Source organism: Bos indicus, chromosome 29 (assembly GCF_029378745.1).
Source record: "Bos indicus isolate NIAB-ARS_2022 breed Sahiwal x Tharparkar chromosome 29, NIAB-ARS_B.indTharparkar_mat_pri_1.0, whole genome shotgun sequence".
NCBI lineage: Eukaryota > Metazoa > Chordata > Mammalia > Artiodactyla > Bovidae > Bos > Bos indicus.
In genome coordinates, this window is record NC_091788.1 from 6,696,426 (window position 1) to 6,714,940 (window position 18,515).

Sequence of the window (18,515 nt, forward strand, 5' to 3'; positions counted from 1 at the left end):
AGGATAATACTAGAACATTGCAGACTTGTTGTGGATTAAATGAAATAAAACTTGTAAAGAGTTTAGAATAGCGCCTACATGCGTGCATGCTCGGTCGGAAGTCATGTACAATTCTTCTGCAATTCCATGGACTGTAGCCCACCAGGCTCTTCTGTCCATGGAATTTTCCAGACAAGAATACCAGAGTGGGTTGCCATTTCCTCCTCCAGGGGATCTTCCTGATCCAGGAATCGAACCTGCGTCTCCCAAGTCTCATGCATAGGCAGGCAGATTCTTTTTGACTGAGCCACCTGGGAACAGTGTCTAGCACACAGTAAAAGCTAAATACATATTATCCTTTAGAATTATTGTATTAGATCCATTCTCCTACTTTTTTAGAAAAAAAAATATTAATTCATTATTTTTAAAATTTTTGGCTGAGCTGGATCTTTGTTGCTTCTTGTGGACTTTCTCTAGTTGCAGCAAGAAGGGATTATGCTCTCATTGCTGTGCATGGACTTCTCATTGCAGTGGAGCACAGGCTCTAGCATGCAAGGGTTTCAGAAGTTATAGCTCACGGGCTCACCAGTTGTGGCTCACCAGCTTAATTGCCCTGTGGCATGTGGGATCTTCTCTGTTCGGGGATGTATCAACTACATTGGCAGGTGGCTTCATAAACATTGAACCACTACAGAAGTCTCATTCTCTGATTTTCTTTTCTTTCTTTCTTTTTTTTTTTTTTAACTTAAAGTGATGGAAAGAATTGGAATTACTCTATGTCTTGAGAGTCGCTTGGAATGCAAGGAGATCCAGCCAGTCCATCCTAAAGGAAGTTAGTCCTGATTATTCATTGGAAGGACTGATATTGAAGCTGAAACTCCAATACTTTGGCCACCTGATCTGAAGAACTGACTTATTGGAAAAGACCCTGATGCTGGGAAAGATTGAAGGTGGAGGAGAAGGGGACGACAGAGGATGAGATGGTTGGATGGCATCACTGACTCAATGGACATGAGTTTGAGTAAGATGCGGGAGTTGATGATGGACAGAGAGGCCTGGTGTGCTGCAGTCCATGGGGTCACAAAGAGTCGGACATGACTGAGCAACTGAACGGAACTGATGTCTTTACTTGCCCAACAATGGTACGTTTTGGTGGTAAGCTAATTTGTTACTGGAATCTTCTCACTTTCTCTAAACATGCGCTTTGAGACATATTTTCCTAGTTTTGGATCCTACGTTTCCATTTTCTTCTTCAGTTCATGTTTCTGGCTTGTGCCTGGTTTCAATGAGGTAAGAGTTATTCTCCCGATCCTGAGTATCCTTTTTGTCTTGTAGGCCTGCCACTCTTCAGGGTTCCATTCATGTTTCATCCTTTTTATGTAGTTTTCCAAGAATGGCTGTAATGATCACATGAATTATAATATACTACAGTTGTTTACTTGTTTGTATTTCCCAGTAGACTAAGCTTTGTTAAGCCAGTGATCTTATCTCATTATTCTGTTTAGCCAATGCCAAGAACAAGGTCTAATGGTCTAGAAACATGCTAAATCTTGAAGCAAGTTTATAGCTTTGGATGATTTGTGCTTTACCAGACTTGCAAAAAACATTTTTTAGCTAAAATGACTTCTCTATAATTTCCTTTGTAGCTATGATGAAAGTAACTTGCTAAGATTTTTTTCAATTATTTATTTATTTTATACAAATTTATTACAGATCTTCTAATTACAAAGTAGACAAAATGTTGTGGGGAAAAACAAAACAACAGATATAATTCCAGACGTGGGTCCTGCCATAGTGGCTCAGAGATTAGTGGTAGAGACAAAGCACAATCAATAAGAAAAGCACACAATCAATAAGAATGATATAAATGATGTGTTCAAAATAAGAAGTAGAGAAAGTGATGTGAGTTAACAGATAGGAGCAGGATTATGCTGGCCATTATTTTAACCACCAGCTCTCTGAGTGAAAGCCTTGATTTGTAGCATTTGCCAGCTTCCTGATGTAAATACTCCTACCAACACTGGTTTCTAGCTATGCTTGAGATCACCGAATGCAAAGTTGTGAAAATATGTACATAATTCAACCTTGCTAGTGATTTGCGGCTAGCTCCAACATGCCTTTGGATGGGAGAAATGGTTTTAGACAGTCATGGTCTGGTCATTCATTATGGAAGAGCCAGAAATTGAAAATAGTCTTGAAGATTGCATAGAAAATAGTTTAGTCATGGAAAAGACATTCCAGATTTGGAAACTGGTAAAAGCAATGCATAACAGCAGTAATGAGTGTGGGACATTCAGGCAAAGGTATCCAGCACACAGTAGGCATTCAACAAATATGTTTGTGAATAATTGAACAGTAGTAAATAGACCATCTGATTGGAAAGTGCAACTTGTATGCCGAGAACTAAGAGGACGGCTCAGATGTTGCAGCAATCCACAGGTCTCTATGTTTCTTCGTAAAGATGCTTTTCAGAGGAGATGATTGGATGACATCACTGTTTCAATGGACATGAGTTTGAGCAAATTGTAGGAGATGGGGAAGCACAGGGAAGCCTGGCATGTTGCAGTCCATGGGGTCACAAAGAGTTGGACACAACTGAGAAGCCATAAGATAGGATTAACAAATAATTCTAAGAAAGAAGAAAATTTTAGTTTTCATAGGTGGGAGAGGATTCTAAATGTTGTATATCTTCCTAATAGCTTTACCTCCCTTAAACATGCCTCTAAACGTTGAATTAAATTATAGCATTTTCTATAAATATAGATCAAGGAGGGCTACATAAAGATCAATCATTTTCTCTCACCTGGCTTATAAATATGGAATTCGGTGGTTGGCAGGAGTCAAGAAATGTTTTTTTTTGTAAATGACCAGAAACTAGATCTTTTCTACTTTGTGGGCCATATAGTCTTGTTTCAACTCTGCCATTTTAGCACGAAAACAGCCATAGACAATATGTAGATGAATGATTGTGGTTGTGTTCCAATTACATCTTATTTATGAATAAGGTAAGGGACAGATATGGCCTAAAAGCCATAGTTTGCATGTTTCTTGCCTGGGGCATCAAGAGATCTAGGAAATTTAGGTTTCTTTAAAGTTCACAGGATGGCACCAAAGATCAAAAAAATGCCAAAAATTCACAAAGATAATATGACATAAAAATGACTCAGTAATCAGGATGAGATGGTGAGAGGCATCATTGACTCAATGGACATGAGTTTGAGCAAACTCCCAGAGACAGTGAAGGACAAGGAAGCCTGGCATGCTGCAGTCCATCGGGTTGCAAAGAGTCATACAAGACTGAGTGACTGAACAACAACAGCAAACAGAGTTTAATCTGTTCTGGTAGGATATTATTCCCAACACTCTTCCTTCTGCCTTGATGTCTAGGTTTGGTGGTTTTGATGTTATTTGCTATCATAATTTTGGTACTTATATACTTTCTTGAAAATTGATCTCTGAATAAAACTTGATATGGGATATTACTTAATTCTATTATAATATTAAAGTTGCCAAGAAAACAATAAAATCTGCTTAATAATCTTCCACTTACTTATTTGATACTATATCCATGTTCTTGGGAACATGAGTGAGGTGGAGATGGTAACAACTTCTTCAACCATTCATCCATTGATAGACCCTTATGTTGTGTCCACATGCTGGTCATTGTAAATAATGCTGCTATGAAGGTAGGAGTGCTTTTTTCGAGTTAAGTGTTTTGTTTTCTTTGGATACGTTCCCAGAATTGGGACTGCTGGATCATATGGCGGTTGTATTTTTAATTTTTTGAGGATCCTCCATAGCATTTTCCATAATGGCTATATCAATTTACAAATTTCACCAACACTGCACAAGGATTCCCCTTTCTCCACATCCAGGCCAGTGTCTATCTCTCGTTTTTTTGTTGATGGCCATTCTAACAAGCAAGAAGTACTGTTTCATTTTGGTTTTAATTTGCATTTCTCTAATGACTAGTGATGAAGGCAATGGCAAGCCACTCCAGTACTCTTGCCTAGAAAATCCCATGGATGGAGGAGCCTGGTGGGCTACAGTCCATGGGGTCACCACGAGTCGGTCTCAACTGAGCGACTTCACTTTCACTTTTCACTTTCATGCAGTGGAGAAGGAAATGGCAACCCACTCCAGTGTTCTTGCCTGGAGAATCCCAGGGATGGCAGAGCCTGGTGGACTGCTGTCTATGGGGTCGCACAGCGTCGGACACGACTGAAGCGACTTAGCAGCAGCAGCAGCAATGACTAGTGATGCCGAGCATCTTTTTATGGACCTGTTGGCTTTTTGTACATCTTCTTGACATCCACTACATTTAAAACCAATAAGCACGTAATTTATGTAGTGCCAACCAACCTGTCAACAAACGCGTGATGAAGAAGGAAGATGGGATCATTGGCAGATCCTGGTACCTGAGACATCGTTCCGTTCATGTAGATGTGCAAGGCATTGTGCATACTGCTTTGAGAGGCATCTGCTATCCCAGTAACTGGATCAGCAAATCCTGTTGGCAAAAAGAAAATTGGAGGGGGGGGGGAAGTAGTTTGTTTTAATGATTGAAAATCTAAGTGAGTTTCTCATTTGGTTTACAACTGCACTTGAAAAATAATTGCCTGATTCAAAACAATAAAGTCAATCATAAAATGCATTCTGTATTGGGATTGTTCATATTCTAGATACCCAGTGAGCATTTAGTAAATCTTTGTAGAGTTGAATGGTATTAATCTGGTCACAATGGACTGATTAGCCAGATGGAATTGGCTAAGCCAGTCTGTGTTCCATCCTGTTGCTTCTGCCTACTATTCCTCCTTTAGATCCTAAAAAGTAATAAGATCTTTTTGTAATAATCAGCATAGTCACTCTCACTTCAGTCTGTACCAGCACTTAAAAACAGATCTTTCCAGCTGTTATGTGTCCTCTTGCCCTCTAGTTCTGGTGGTTACTTTTTTTATTTCTGATTCCAGAGAAAAATTAAAACTTGTGACCACTGACATTACAATTCATCTTTGACAGTCTGGAGGACTTCGGGTAATGTGTTTCATTTTGCAAAATATTTCCAAGTTAATCAGGACTCCATTAAACGGCTCTATTCATTGCACCAGGAATAATAATTATGATAAGAGTTATTTTTTTCTGTATATTAATTGAGCTAAATGCTTTCTGTGACATAAGTCCTTCAGTCTTTGCAGTAGCTCTACTGATTAGAAATTATCCCTACTGGAAAGAAGAGAAAAATGAAGCTTAGAAAAGTCCTGAGTTTTCCAAGCTTGCAAGGTAGTAGCAGAGTTGGTATTTTAACCCATATCAGTTAGACGGCAATATCTGAGCTCTTGATGTTCTGTGTTCTCTCCCATACATTACCAGGGAATAGGTGAAGTATGATATCATTTCAGTGTCCATTCAGGGAAAACACAAAACAAAAATAGAACTCAGATTTAAAATCAAACAAAGAGGGAGGAACAGAGTTAAACTGTAAATCAGAACCAAGCTAAAGGAAAATGCCAAGGACATATTGAATTTCAAAATTTAGCCTTATCAGGAAAACAGAAACTGTGAGGTTATAATTTTTTTTAAAAGGTAGGATAGAAACAGTGCAGACAATAGGAGGCAGAGGGAAACTAGCTTCCTTTCAAACAATTAGGATTATTTCGTTGTCAGCTCCATTTTTAAAGTGCAGCTCTTGACTTTTGAGTTCAATGCTTTGTTTTCTCCTACATTTGTGGGTGACAGTATCTCTGCCCCTTTAGCTGATGTTTTTGTCTCCTCCTTTTGAGCTTTTATATTCATTCTCAGAGACAGTATCAAGCCCAGCTACCTCCGGAAGCTTAGCCCAAGAGCACACACTTCTTTCTCCCCTCTGACTTTGCTCGTGTATGACAACTTTTATGATTGTGTATGTGTGTGTGTGCTCAGTTGCTCAGTCATGTCTGACTCTTTGAGGACCATGGACTGTAGCCCACCAGGCTCCTCTGTCTATGGGATTTTCCAGGAAAGAATACTGGAGTGGGTTGCCGTTTCTTCTCCAGGGGATCTTCCTGACCCCGGGATCAAATCCACATTTCTTGCTTCTGTGCATTGGCAGGTGGATTCTTTACAACGAGCGCAACCTGAGAAGCCCAAGATTGTATATACATGGTTCTTAACATGTGCAGGGATTTTTCTAAAAGCTTAACATGATTATTTTCATGTAACCTTCAGAATGATTCTACAAATTAGATATCTTCATAATCTCTGTTATGTAGATTTGGATAAAGCAGTTTAGAGAGTTTAAGCAAACTGTCTAAGATTAAAAAGCAAACAACAGAAGCTAAGGTTGGAACATAAACCTGTTTTATTCCAGAACTTAAGCTCTTAAATGCATTGGTTTATTGCTTTTTCTATTAGTAATAAGTCATATATCATGGGGGGAATTTTTGTAGAGCAATGGTCTTTAAGCTTTATCTTTGAGTAGAACAAAATGAAAGCTTTAAAACCATCTTTTATGTATGCTCTCACATATTTTAAGTAGCTTCTAAATTGCTTTAATTATAATTGCAAATAGTTTTAGAGGAAAAAATTCAGGTGTAGATATTGCAAATAGTATAAATTTTAAAATAAAAATTTGAAATCACTTTATAAAAAGGTATCCAGTGTAATGATTTGATATTTGCCATCATCCATATCAAAAGTACCTAAACAAACTCTTCTATTATAGTCTGAAATTTTATAGGATTTCCTTTTTTTCACTAGATCTCATGTTCTTGTTCTGTTTTCCCACAGGAATATGCCAAAATGTTATATATTATGCTTGAAATATTTTTTAAAAATTCATCAGCCTATCATACTTTTCTGAAACAAAACTAGGTATAAAAGTTAAAATTACCTTTTAAAAACTTCATGTGACAATATAATCTAGATTGTCATTAAAAATTTTAGTAATACATATTTTATTAGAACGATGTAACACTAAATATTTTACAAAATAAGTTATTAAATGTAAAAAGTAAAGTTTTATTGAAAATTCATTTATTAACAATATTTATGGAAGATTGTTATTTAAAGGGGCTTCCCTGGTGGCTCAGACAGTAAAGTATCTGCCCGCAATGCAGGAGATCAGGCTCGATCCCTGGGTTGGAAAGATCCTCTGGAAAAGGGATGGCTACCCACTCCAGCATTCTTGCCTGGAAAATCCCATGGATGGAGGAGCCCGATAGGCTACAGTCTATGGGGTCTCAAAGAGTCAGACACGACTGAGCGACTTCACTCACTCACTCACCCACTCCAGTATTCTTGCCTGGAGAATCCCATGGACAGAGGAGCCTGGTGGGGTGCAGTCCATGCGGTTGTAAAGAGTCAGACATGACTGAGTGACTAACGTCCCTTAGTTAAAAATTATCGCAGATATCTACAATACCCTACAACAGTCGTTGCTAGAAAGAATAAGGCTCAGCATATTACTCAGCCATTAAAAAGAATACATTTGAATCAGTTCTAATGAGGTGGATGAAACTGGAGCCTATTACACAGAGCGAAGTAAGCCAGAAAGAAAAACACCAATACAGTATACTAACCCATATATATGGAATTTAGAAAGATGGTAACAATAACCCTGTATACGAGACAGCAAAAGAGACACTGATGTATAGAACAGTCTTTTGGACTCTGTCGGAGAGGGAGAGGGTGGGATGATTTGGGAGAATGGCATTGAAACATGTATAATATCATATATGAAACGAGTCGCCAGTCCAGGTTCGATGCACAATACTGGATACTTGGGGCTGGTGCACTGAGACGACCCAGAGGGATGGTACAGGGAGGGAGGAGGGAGGAGGGTTCAGGATGGGGAACACATATATACCTGTGGCAGATTCATGTTGATATATGGCAAAACCAATACAATATTGTAAAGTTAAAAAATAAAATCAAATTAAAAAAGAAAACAAACAAACAACAACAAAAAACCATTAGTCCTGAAAACTTAATTCTCATAAAAAACTAGATGGTAATAAAAAGATTTTTATAGGAATTTCACTTAATTACTTAAAGTCTTTTCTTAGTATATGCCAAAAATGACATAGCTGATTCAGCATGAAAATAATCTAATCCATCACTGACAACTCAAACAAAAATTCTCTGATGAAAGTAGCTATAAGTGCTTTTGTTTACAAAGCACTTAACTTTCAAGATACTCGCTACTTTTCGTTAGAGCCATTCATTCCAGCAACACTGGCATCAATATTCTGAGTTCTCTGCTGCTTTAGTACCTCGTATGATTTTACCCCTTCTGGGAGTGTACTGTGATAAGTAGGGATATAGGCTAGAGGTACGCCTTTCTTCTGAAAAGTTGAAGGGAGATTATGCAAGGGTATGTGGTAAAGAAGAATCTCAGGAGATTTTTCATTCAGAGTCATTTTAGTAAAGTATATTTGGAAGAAAGATCTGGAAATAAATTTTCTTAAAACTCTCTGTGCGAGGTAACCTTTAAAGTGTCTTAGTGAACCTGTAGTGGTGTTTTTTTTTTTTTAGCAATTTGAAGATACTGTTTGTAGAGAAAAGACTTTTAGAGAAGACCAAACTGGGTTTCAATTCTACGTTTCTTACTGAAAGTATTACTTTTCTCGTTATGTTTTGTGAGCCTTGTTTTCTTCACTGGTAAAAGAGGGAATAATTAATACCCATCTCTCATACCCTTAGTCAGTCAGTTCAGCCACGGAGTCCTGTCTGACTCTTTGCAACCCCATGGACTGCAGCACATCAGGGCTCCCTGTCCATCACCAGCTCTCGGAGTTTACTCAAACTCATGTCCATTGAGTCGGTGATGCCATCCAACCATCTCATCCTCTGTTGTCCCCTTCTCCTCTTGCCTTCAATCTTTCAGAGCATCAGGATCTTTTCCAGTGAGTCAATTCTTCGCATCAGGTGGCCAAAGTATTGGAGTTTCAGCTTCAGCATCAGTCCTTCCAATGAATATTCAGGACTGATTTCTTTTAGGATGGACTGGTTGGATCTCCTTGCAGTCCAAGGGACTCTCAGGAGTCTTCTCCAACACCACAGTTCAAAAGCATCAGTTGTTCGGTGCTCAGCTTTCTTTATAGTCCAACTTTCTCATCCATACATGACTACTGGAAAAGCCATAGCTTTGACTAGACAGACCATTGTTGGCAAAGTAATATCTCTACTTTTGAATATGCTGTCTGGGTTGGTCATAGCTTTTCTTCCAAGGAGCAAGCGGTTTTTAATTTCATGGCTGCAGTCACCATCTGCAGTGATTTTGGAGCCCAAACACTATAAAGTCTCTCAGTGTTTCCATTGTTTCCTCATCTATTTGTCTATTTATCAAACAATTTCTCTCACTTTTATAGCAAGTGTGCTACAATTAGTATAGAATCTAGCACAAGACAAATGCTTCCTGAATAGCACCTATCATTTGTGTAAGTTTGCTGCATCTGAGAAATCGGTGCCTATCCAGAGAGCTGCTAACCAAGAATATGGGCCACCCCAACTGCAGAAAAACTGCTTTTGCCACAAATTTCCACCTTAAGGATCCTTCCCAGCATCACACACTTCTTGACTCATGACCCCATGGTCTGTAGCTGCCAGGCTCCTCTGTCCCTGGGATTTACCAGGCAAGAGTACTGGAGTGGGTTGCCATTTCCTTCTCCAGGGGATCTTCCTGACCCAGGGATGAGACCCATGTCTCTTCCACCTCCTGCACTGGCCACAGATTCTTTCTAGCACCACTTGGGAAACCTCTCCTAAACTCGATTTCTCTACAAAAGCCTGCCTGCTTGCCCTCAGCCAACAATAGATGCGTCAGGGTGATCTTGAAAACTAGATTGCTATTCGAAGCATGTTTTCAGCTAGGCTAGAGTTTCTGTACTCATTTTTTTTGCTAACTTGCCAGATGATGCATCTAGGAAAGTCTCCAATGTTCTTATGAAGGGTATTTGAATGAGAAGCATGTGGGGTTTGTCAGAATATATGGTGTTATGTGCTCAGAAATAGTTCAAAGGTATAGGTTGGACAAACACCCAACCTCTTTGTGATAAATACCAAATTGTTAATACAGACAATCTGATTATATTAACAATTTTAAACGGACTATGTGTATCTGATGTCTTAAAATAGGACTGGAAAGTCCTTAGAAACAGAAACCAAAGAGTTTGCTTTGATTTTCCATAGTCAGAAACAGAACCTTGCACATCTTTGTATTTAAAAGAAAATATAAAATATTTCTCAACATATGTATATGTATATATATATGTGTATATGTGTATATGTATATATGTGTGTATATGTATATATATATATTATATGTATATACAGATAGATACAATGTATATATGTGTGTGTTTGTATACACACAGTAGAATACTATTCCAGCCCTAAAAATGACAGAACTTTTGCCATTCGCACCAGCATGGATGGACTTGGAGAGCATTACACTGAATGAAATAAGTCAGATAGAGAAAGCCAAATAGTGTATAATATCACTTATATGTGGAATCTAAAAAATATATCAAACTACTGAGTATAACAAAAAAGGAGCAGACTCACATATATGGAGAAGAATTTAGAAACCATCAGTGAGGAGAGAAGGGGGGAAGGGCCGGTATAGGGATAGGTGAATAAGTATGAACTATTAGGTGTAAAATAGGCTACAAGGATATATTGTACAAGACAGGGAATATAGCCAATACTTTATAATAACTATAAATGAAAGATAACCTTTGAAAATTGTGAATCAGTATGTTGTACACCCGTAACATATGATATTATACAGTAACTATACATCAATTTTTAAAAAAGCCTTAAAAAATACTTCTCAATTCTTCACTGATACCATCCTGTAAAGATTGGGAGGAGGAAAAATAACAGTGCTCTCCATAAAATCTACAAGGGACCTTTAAAGAGCTCTATGTGCCTACTTGTTAAGTGACCAAATAAAGAGAATGTCATGGATGTAAATAATATAAAATGTGAATAATTTATTTTCTATTTTACTTCTTCCCACAATTCATTTTTTGCCTGGTGAATCACCTTGAAAAAATAGAAAAAATAACACCAACATCAGTAGTTTCTTTTGCCAAGATTTTATTCCCTTTTGGAAGAGCGAGTCCAAGAGGAATTCTAGTCTATAGATCAAACTTTTCAAATATCTTTCATGTACATGATCTCATTTGAATCCCAGGGGTGAATATTATCACTGTCCCAAGTTTTCAGATGAGAAGACTTAATGGAAGTTAAAAAACACACTTAAATTCAAGCTAGAAACCAAGGTAATCAAGGAATTGACTATGGCTCTGACTGATTTCAAATGCCATGCTCTTTTCTGCACACTAAACCAGGGTAGTGTTCATATTGACTTGCTGACACACCTTGAAAACCTTTTATTATGCCCTATGAGATGAATTTAGTGACTTGCTATTCTCATCCGTTGACTATCATCAGCAAGGTGCAGAATGCATTATTGCCTCTCTCTTGTCCAAGGGTTCCCCATGGATGGAAAGTCTAATAAGCCAGCAGGGACCTTGTTAGCAGTCACAAATGCCAAAATGGCTCAAAGTTCTTTGTGAAGGGCAGTGACAGTTGCCCAAATTACTCTTTGTTATGCCTTCACGTCTGCGTGCTACATTCCTATGGGAAATTAATAAACACAGTTTCAGGCTGATGATAACAATAGGAAATTTCAGCTTGTCACTCCATCTATCTTTCTCTTTCGTTTCTTTCCCAATAGCACTCTGGAGAGTTTTTGTGTTTGTTCGCTTGTTTTTTAATATTGATGCCTATCTCTGAGCCCTGGAGATTCAGATTTAATTGGTACAGAGTGGGGCTTAGGCACTTGGAGTTTTAAAAACTCCCCAGGTGGTTCTAATGTGCAAACAGGGTGGAAATTCAATGATTTAGGCAAAATTGCTCTCTAACCTCTAAACTTGAACTCACACTTAAAAAACTTTACCTCTGAATATATTATTTTCTTCACCTAAAATATTTTCCTCCTATATTGTGACAGTCTAAAAATGCTTCTGTCTTTAAAATTCCACATCATGAACTTCTACCTTGAAATATTTTCATATTGATGACTGCTCCAATGTGTACCCATGAAAATGATGTTTTAAAAAATTGAGCAACTACTACAAAGCAGGCACTAGGTAGGCGTTTTCACATGTATTATCTAATTCAGTATACTCCTTTCTAGGAAGCTGGGCTATAAATGTTACATTTTATCATGTCTGTTGGAGTCTAAAATGTGAAAAAATACATGGTTAAATTTTTAGAACAGAGTACATTGAATTTATTTAATTTTAAGTGCTTCTCTAACCTATTTTAACATTTCATAGAGTTTCAGGGATATAACTGGAGGAAAAAACCAAACAGAAGATAGAAAAATGTACATTGATGCATGTAAAGATCAAAGAGAAGGGACGGTTGATAGCATTCCCCCCTCCCTACCCTCCCCAGCTATATTCCAATTCACTCTCCTGGTGCAGCTTTCTTCTGGAACTATGAAGTACATAGCCTCACAGGGTTACACACAATGATTTTACGAGGTTGTATTTCATGGTTGAGTACTTTTCAAAAGTTTATAATTTAGATGACTTGCAGCAGAAATATAATACTGTAGATCAAAAAGGATCCTCGGACCTGTGCAAGTCCCTAGTTACAATGAAGCATTAACTTTCATTCCAACTTCAAGGTTTCTTACACAAAGTGCTAGCTCTACAGTCATAATTAATTAGCATTTATGTTTATTAAAAATATTTTTAATTTGACTCAGGAAGTCTCTTCAACTATGGGGAACAAAGCAATGAAGCAAACACGGTTGTGGGTGACTGTTTACCCTGTAATTATTAGATGGCAGTTAAAAGGTCACAGTTCAGATGGTGCAGAATCTGCCTGCAATGCAAGAGACCCTGGTTTGATTCCTGGGTCAGAAAGTTCCTCTGGAGAAGGGATAGGCTACGCACTTCAGTATTCTTGGGCTTCCCAGGTGGCTCAATTGGTAAAGAATCTGCCTGTAGTGGGGAGGCCTGGGTTCGATTGTGCATTGGGAAGATCCCCTGGAGGAGGGCATGGCAACCCACTCCAGTATTCTTGCCTGGAGAATCCCCATGGACAGAGGAGCCTAGAGGGCTACATACAGTCCATGGGGTCTCAGAGAGTTGGACATGACTGAGCGACACAGCACACACAGCACAGAAGGTCACAAATGATCCACAAATTGTGTAAATTGCTTAGAAATGCAAACACTCAAACGCTACCAAAAACTGTGAATCAGAAAGTCACTGGGACTCACCATTTGTGTTAAAAAGTCTTTCCCGTGGTTCTAAGGCACACTAAAGTCTGCATTAGAGAACTGCTGCTCTAATTTTCATTGTTTGCCCAAAGACAATGGTGAAACCAGTCAAAATTATAGTCATCTCCATGAACTCAATAAAGAAAGTAGAATTATTTTCTGTATTATCACTTGAAATGGTTTATTTTAAATATCAGACTGATTTCTCCTCTTGGTAACACCAATGTTCATGTGTGTATATGTATACTTGTGTGTGTGTGTATGCAAAGAAAATGACATGTAATCCTTTTGTTTATATACATATTTACACAGTATACATGTGATTTACATTATCCAGTGATTTTTTTCAACATTTCTTAGATCTTATCTCCAGTTTATAATCATATCTATAAAATTTTCTTACACATTAATCATAATGGTTCAGTCTTCATTTACAATTTGTCTGAAGGTTGTTTTAAGGTAAAATTTTAAATGGCATTCCATATTCTTAGACTTGTGCATTCAGGAAAACTCAGGAGTCACAGTAGAATCATTTAGTTCACTAAATGGCACAGACTGAATCAAGCAAACGTCTTATAGGCAAAGTGGTATTCAAGCTGTCTTCTCTTCCTTGTCCTTACTTATGACTGAATTGATAGTACCTCCTACAGTTGGTATACTTCATTAGGTGTGATAAGTCTTTGATAATACATTAATGTTAATTTAATGCTAACTATTTTTGAAGCAAAGGTAGAGTCACAACCATCTTAGTCTCTGTTTCCCCCAGTCTATTCTGATTTTAGCACTAAAAGTCCTGGGTCCTAGGTAGAGCCAGCTTTATTGCAACTGAGTGTTCCTCACACAAACCTATCTATATCTGGTTTAATGCTTTGCTGTTGCTATCTTGAAATTTTTAATAATTTTTGAATGAACTGCTTCATGTTTTCATTTTGTGATATATTCTGGAAATTATATAGCTCATCTTAATTCTGGAAAACCACATAGTCTCGGGCAAACAAGGATGGTTAGTCATACTGCAAAATTTCTATATATAATATTCCTTCATCAGCTTGATTTGATAGGGCATTTCTATCATACAGAAGTCTATTAAATCATTTAAATGTATCCTACAAGCTCATTTATGTCTCTGCTTTTTAATTAGATAAGATCATTTAATGATACTTTCATATGCAACTCACAGATTGTCACTCTATTTATAATTTTCTGTAATGAATATTATAACATATTTGCATAACATGTTAGAGTTCATAAAGCATTTTTTCACTTGACATTCCCAGTAATGTACTAGAAAAATATTAACCTTATCTCAGAGGAAAAATGAGGGTGGTAGTGGAGAATATATCGACTTGTACTGTCTGTCAATTTCCATAATGTAAATAGTCCCATGATTGTTTCTTTCAAAGTACCAACTGGGTCTCATTGAGTAAAGGGTCGGGAAAAGGTATTGTCAACTCTCAAAGCAGGTATGAATTAGCACACACTTGTATGTTCCTCACATAAAGGAGACAGAATAAAGCTCAGCATGCTTATGCTACAAATAAAGTTAATGAGATTGAAAATCTAGATGACACATTAAAAGTCACATGTCTTCTGAATGGCTAATTCCAAAACTGTATCAATCATCTCATTTCAAATCCCATATTTTCTCCCTATATCATTGTTTTTCTCCTCTTTCATATCTATAAACTTGTATATGAGTTATTGCTATGAATGTGTAAGAGCATACATATGCACAGATGAAAAAAAAATCAACATCAAATAAAGTTAGGTGGTGCTAGGGGTAAAGAGCCCACCTGCCAATGCAGGAGACATAAGAGACGAGATGTAGGTTCAATTTCTAGGTTGGAAAATACCCTGGAGAAGGAAATGGCAACCCACTCCAGGATTCTTGCCTGGAGAATCCCATGAACAGAAGAGCCTGATGGGCTACAGCCCATGAGGTCACACAAGAGTCAGATATGACTGAAGCAACTTAGCATACAAAGTTAGCTGCAGGAAAGTATAATTAGTAAAGATTCTATTTATACTAAGGGTAATTATTTTTAAGATGCTTTGATTAAAATCACTTGAAAATGTTTGAATTTTTTCATAGGTGTGCTTACATTCATCAACCTTCAATTTAAAAAAGAGTCTTCCCTAGGCTAACAAATTACAAAGCCTCATCTTCATAGTTTAATTATAAATGGAAGTATAATTCATATCTTTGTTATGACTTAATTACCACTTGGCAACAGAGATTACTGCTTTTACTATGCTCTCAACTACTGTGTAGTGGGCTGTTTTATTACATAGTTATGAAACAATCCTCACAGTAACTCTGTAAAGAGGATACAATTGAAGCAACTTTCAGGTGGTGAAACTAATGCTTAGAAAGATTCACTGGTTTATCCAAGGTCATTCAACTGGTAAGTGGTGAAGCCAGAATTTGGGCTAGTTATCGAGCAGATTTCTGCTCTCAATCATTCTGTTATACTCCCTTACTCGGTGCAGATTTATTAATTGTATTGAAATATAAATACATTAAGATGACAGCAGATCTTTTTTTCTAGTTATAACAGTACCCTTAATTCTTTTTAAGGAATTCCCTTAATTCTTTTTATGAAAAAAGTTGTGGGGAAAAAAAACAAAACAAAGCATCGAGGACTTCCCTGGTGGTCCAGTTGCTTTGGTCTTCACCTTCCAATGCAGGTGTTGTGTGTTCGACCCCTGGTCAGGGAGCTAAGATACCACATGCCTTGCAGCCAAAAACCAAAACATAAAACAGAAGCAATATTGTAACACATTCAATACCGACTTTACAAATGTTCCACGTTAAAAAAAAACTTAAAACAAACAAACAAACAAAAAAACACAAGGCATCGTATCCAGCCCCGTTTTCTATAAAATACTCTTTAAGCATAGAGAAGGCCCTTGATATTATGGACATTCCCACTGTCTTTAGATGACTACCTTAAAAGCTTTGTGTTATAGAACTTCAAAGGCATGTAGTCAGTTGAATCAATCAGATTTTTGTCACAAAACACAGAGAAGTTTGGAATTATTTGGTAATGCCACCAATACACAAGGTCAGATGTTTATCCAGTGTTTGACTCTGTCAAATGCAATTCCCTTGCTGAATGTCAAATGTTTGTAGACTATATTTTTCCTTCTTTTCCCTTGATATTCATTGTCACTTGCTGCTGTTGTCAATTCCTCTTCCATCACCCCACTCCATCCATCAGCTTCCCAGGCAATTGCTCTTTTCCTTTCTGCTTTTATTTTTAGCCATGCAGGATCCTAGTTCCTATTTTAGAGGGCTGTCTACCAGCATCAATACCATGCAGAGTGCAAGGTGAAAAGAAAAATCAGTAATACTGACTCTGTCTTTATTTAAATTTTTGGTATTTCATTTTAAAAAAGTTTCTAGACTAGAGATATAACTCCATCTCAAAGATTGCTTTTATGAATCTTTCTAAGTAGAAAGTACTATCATTTTGCTACAATTTGGATATCAGCTCAGCTTAGATCTTATATATATAACGTTTCTGAAATATATAATATATAATGTTTCTGAAACATTTTTTGTCCACTGGAGGTCTCAAATACTGGTCTATTCCATTGTTTAGAATTTACTTTCTAAATGGAGTTAAAAAATAGACTAAGCATCAACATGCAAGAGAGTGACTTTATCACTTAATGAAAATTTTCCATTAATAGATACGCATTTACAGATATCTGTAAAGATAACGTAAATTTTACAACGATGTATGAGGTAGGTATTGTGATTTTCCTTAGTTTGTAAATGAAGTAATTCAAGTCAAGACAGTGACCAAAGGTCAACTAATTAGTAAGTAATAGTTATCAGGATTTTAACCCAGGTAATCTGTTAACCATGGGAGAAGGAAATGGCACCCCACTCCAGTGTTCTTGCCTGGAGAATCCCAGGGACAGGGGAGCTTGGTGGGCTGCCATCTATGGGGTCACACAGAGTCGGACATGACTGAAGCGACTCAGCAGCAGTAGCAGCAGCAATCTGTTAACTGGGATTCCTGGTGGTTGAATGGTAAAGAATTTGCCTGCCAATGCAGGAAATGGCAACCCACTCCAGTATTCTTGCCTGGGAAATCCCATAGACAGAGGAGCTTTGTCCTCTAAGTGTTGGATACAACTTAGTGACTAAACAACAACAACAAATCTGTTAACCACAACCTTATGGTTCCTATAAAACTCTATTTGGAAGACTTGGGGATATGACCTACCCTGGTGATGGTCTAACTTTACTACCTATTAGCTGTGTAACCTTGTCAAGTTAAATTCTCTGAATCTCAGTCCTTCATCTACGAGTGTAATAATGAATATGTTATTAGTCATTTGAAAGGAGTAATTAAGATAATGGATATGAAAGGCTGTCAGGAACTGAAAATGTAGGGCTACATTGATGTCGGCAGTGGTTTTTAATTACAAGGGACTCTGGGAATTTCCATGACTATTTTTTAGCAGACTGAAAAAATTTGCATTTTTTCCCTTTTTTTCCTTTGGACCTTACCTGACATTCCAGTTCATCTCTGAGAATATCAGATCCTCAGAGTTTCTCTGACAGTAAACACTTGTTTAGGTCCCCTCTATTTAATAATACTCATAATTCCCCGCTTTTAGTCATTTATTTTCTTTAGATTATAGTTATTCACCACCCAGTTCTTAATTACACTGTAAATTCCAAGACAAAAACATCTGCATCATATTTGTTAGTTATTCCTGGTGTCATATCTTTTCCCCTTTTCATACTGTTCATGAGGTTCTCAAGGCAAGACTGCTGAAGTTGTTTGCCATTCCCTTCTCCAGTGGACCATGTTTTGTTAGAACTCTCCACCATAACCCATCTGCTTTCAGTGGCCCTACATGGGCCATAGTTTCATTGAGTTAGACAAGGCTGTGATCCCTGTGATCAGTTTGATTAGTTTTCTGTGCTAGTGGTTTTCATTCAGTTTGCCCTCTGATGGATGAGGTCAAAGCTGTGGTTTTTCCAGTAATCATGTATGGATGTGAGAGTTGGACCATAAAGAAGGCTGAGCACCGAAGAACTGATGCTTTTGAACTGTGGTATTAGAGAAGACTCTTGAGAGTCCCTTGGACTGCAAGGAGATCAAACCAGCCCATCCTAAAGGAAATCAACCTTGAACATTCATTGGAAGGACTGATGCTGAAGCTGAGGTCCCAATACTTTGGCCACCTGAAGAGCCAACTCATTAGAAAAGATCCTGATGCTGGGAAAGAT

The 18,515-nt window shown here is 37.5% G+C and overlaps 1 protein-coding gene across 1 annotated transcript in view; it reads right to left on the reverse strand.

Annotated features, from left to right (window-relative positions):
* TYR (tyrosinase) overlaps positions 1-18,515 on the reverse strand; it is a 110,146-nt gene that overhangs the window by 59,922 nt on the left and 31,709 nt on the right. The window contains exon 3 of the mRNA XM_019954509.2: positions 4,342-4,489. Coding sequence (XP_019810068.2) covers positions 4,342-4,489 — 148 coding nt within the window. The remainder of the gene's footprint in view (positions 1-4,341; positions 4,490-18,515) is intronic.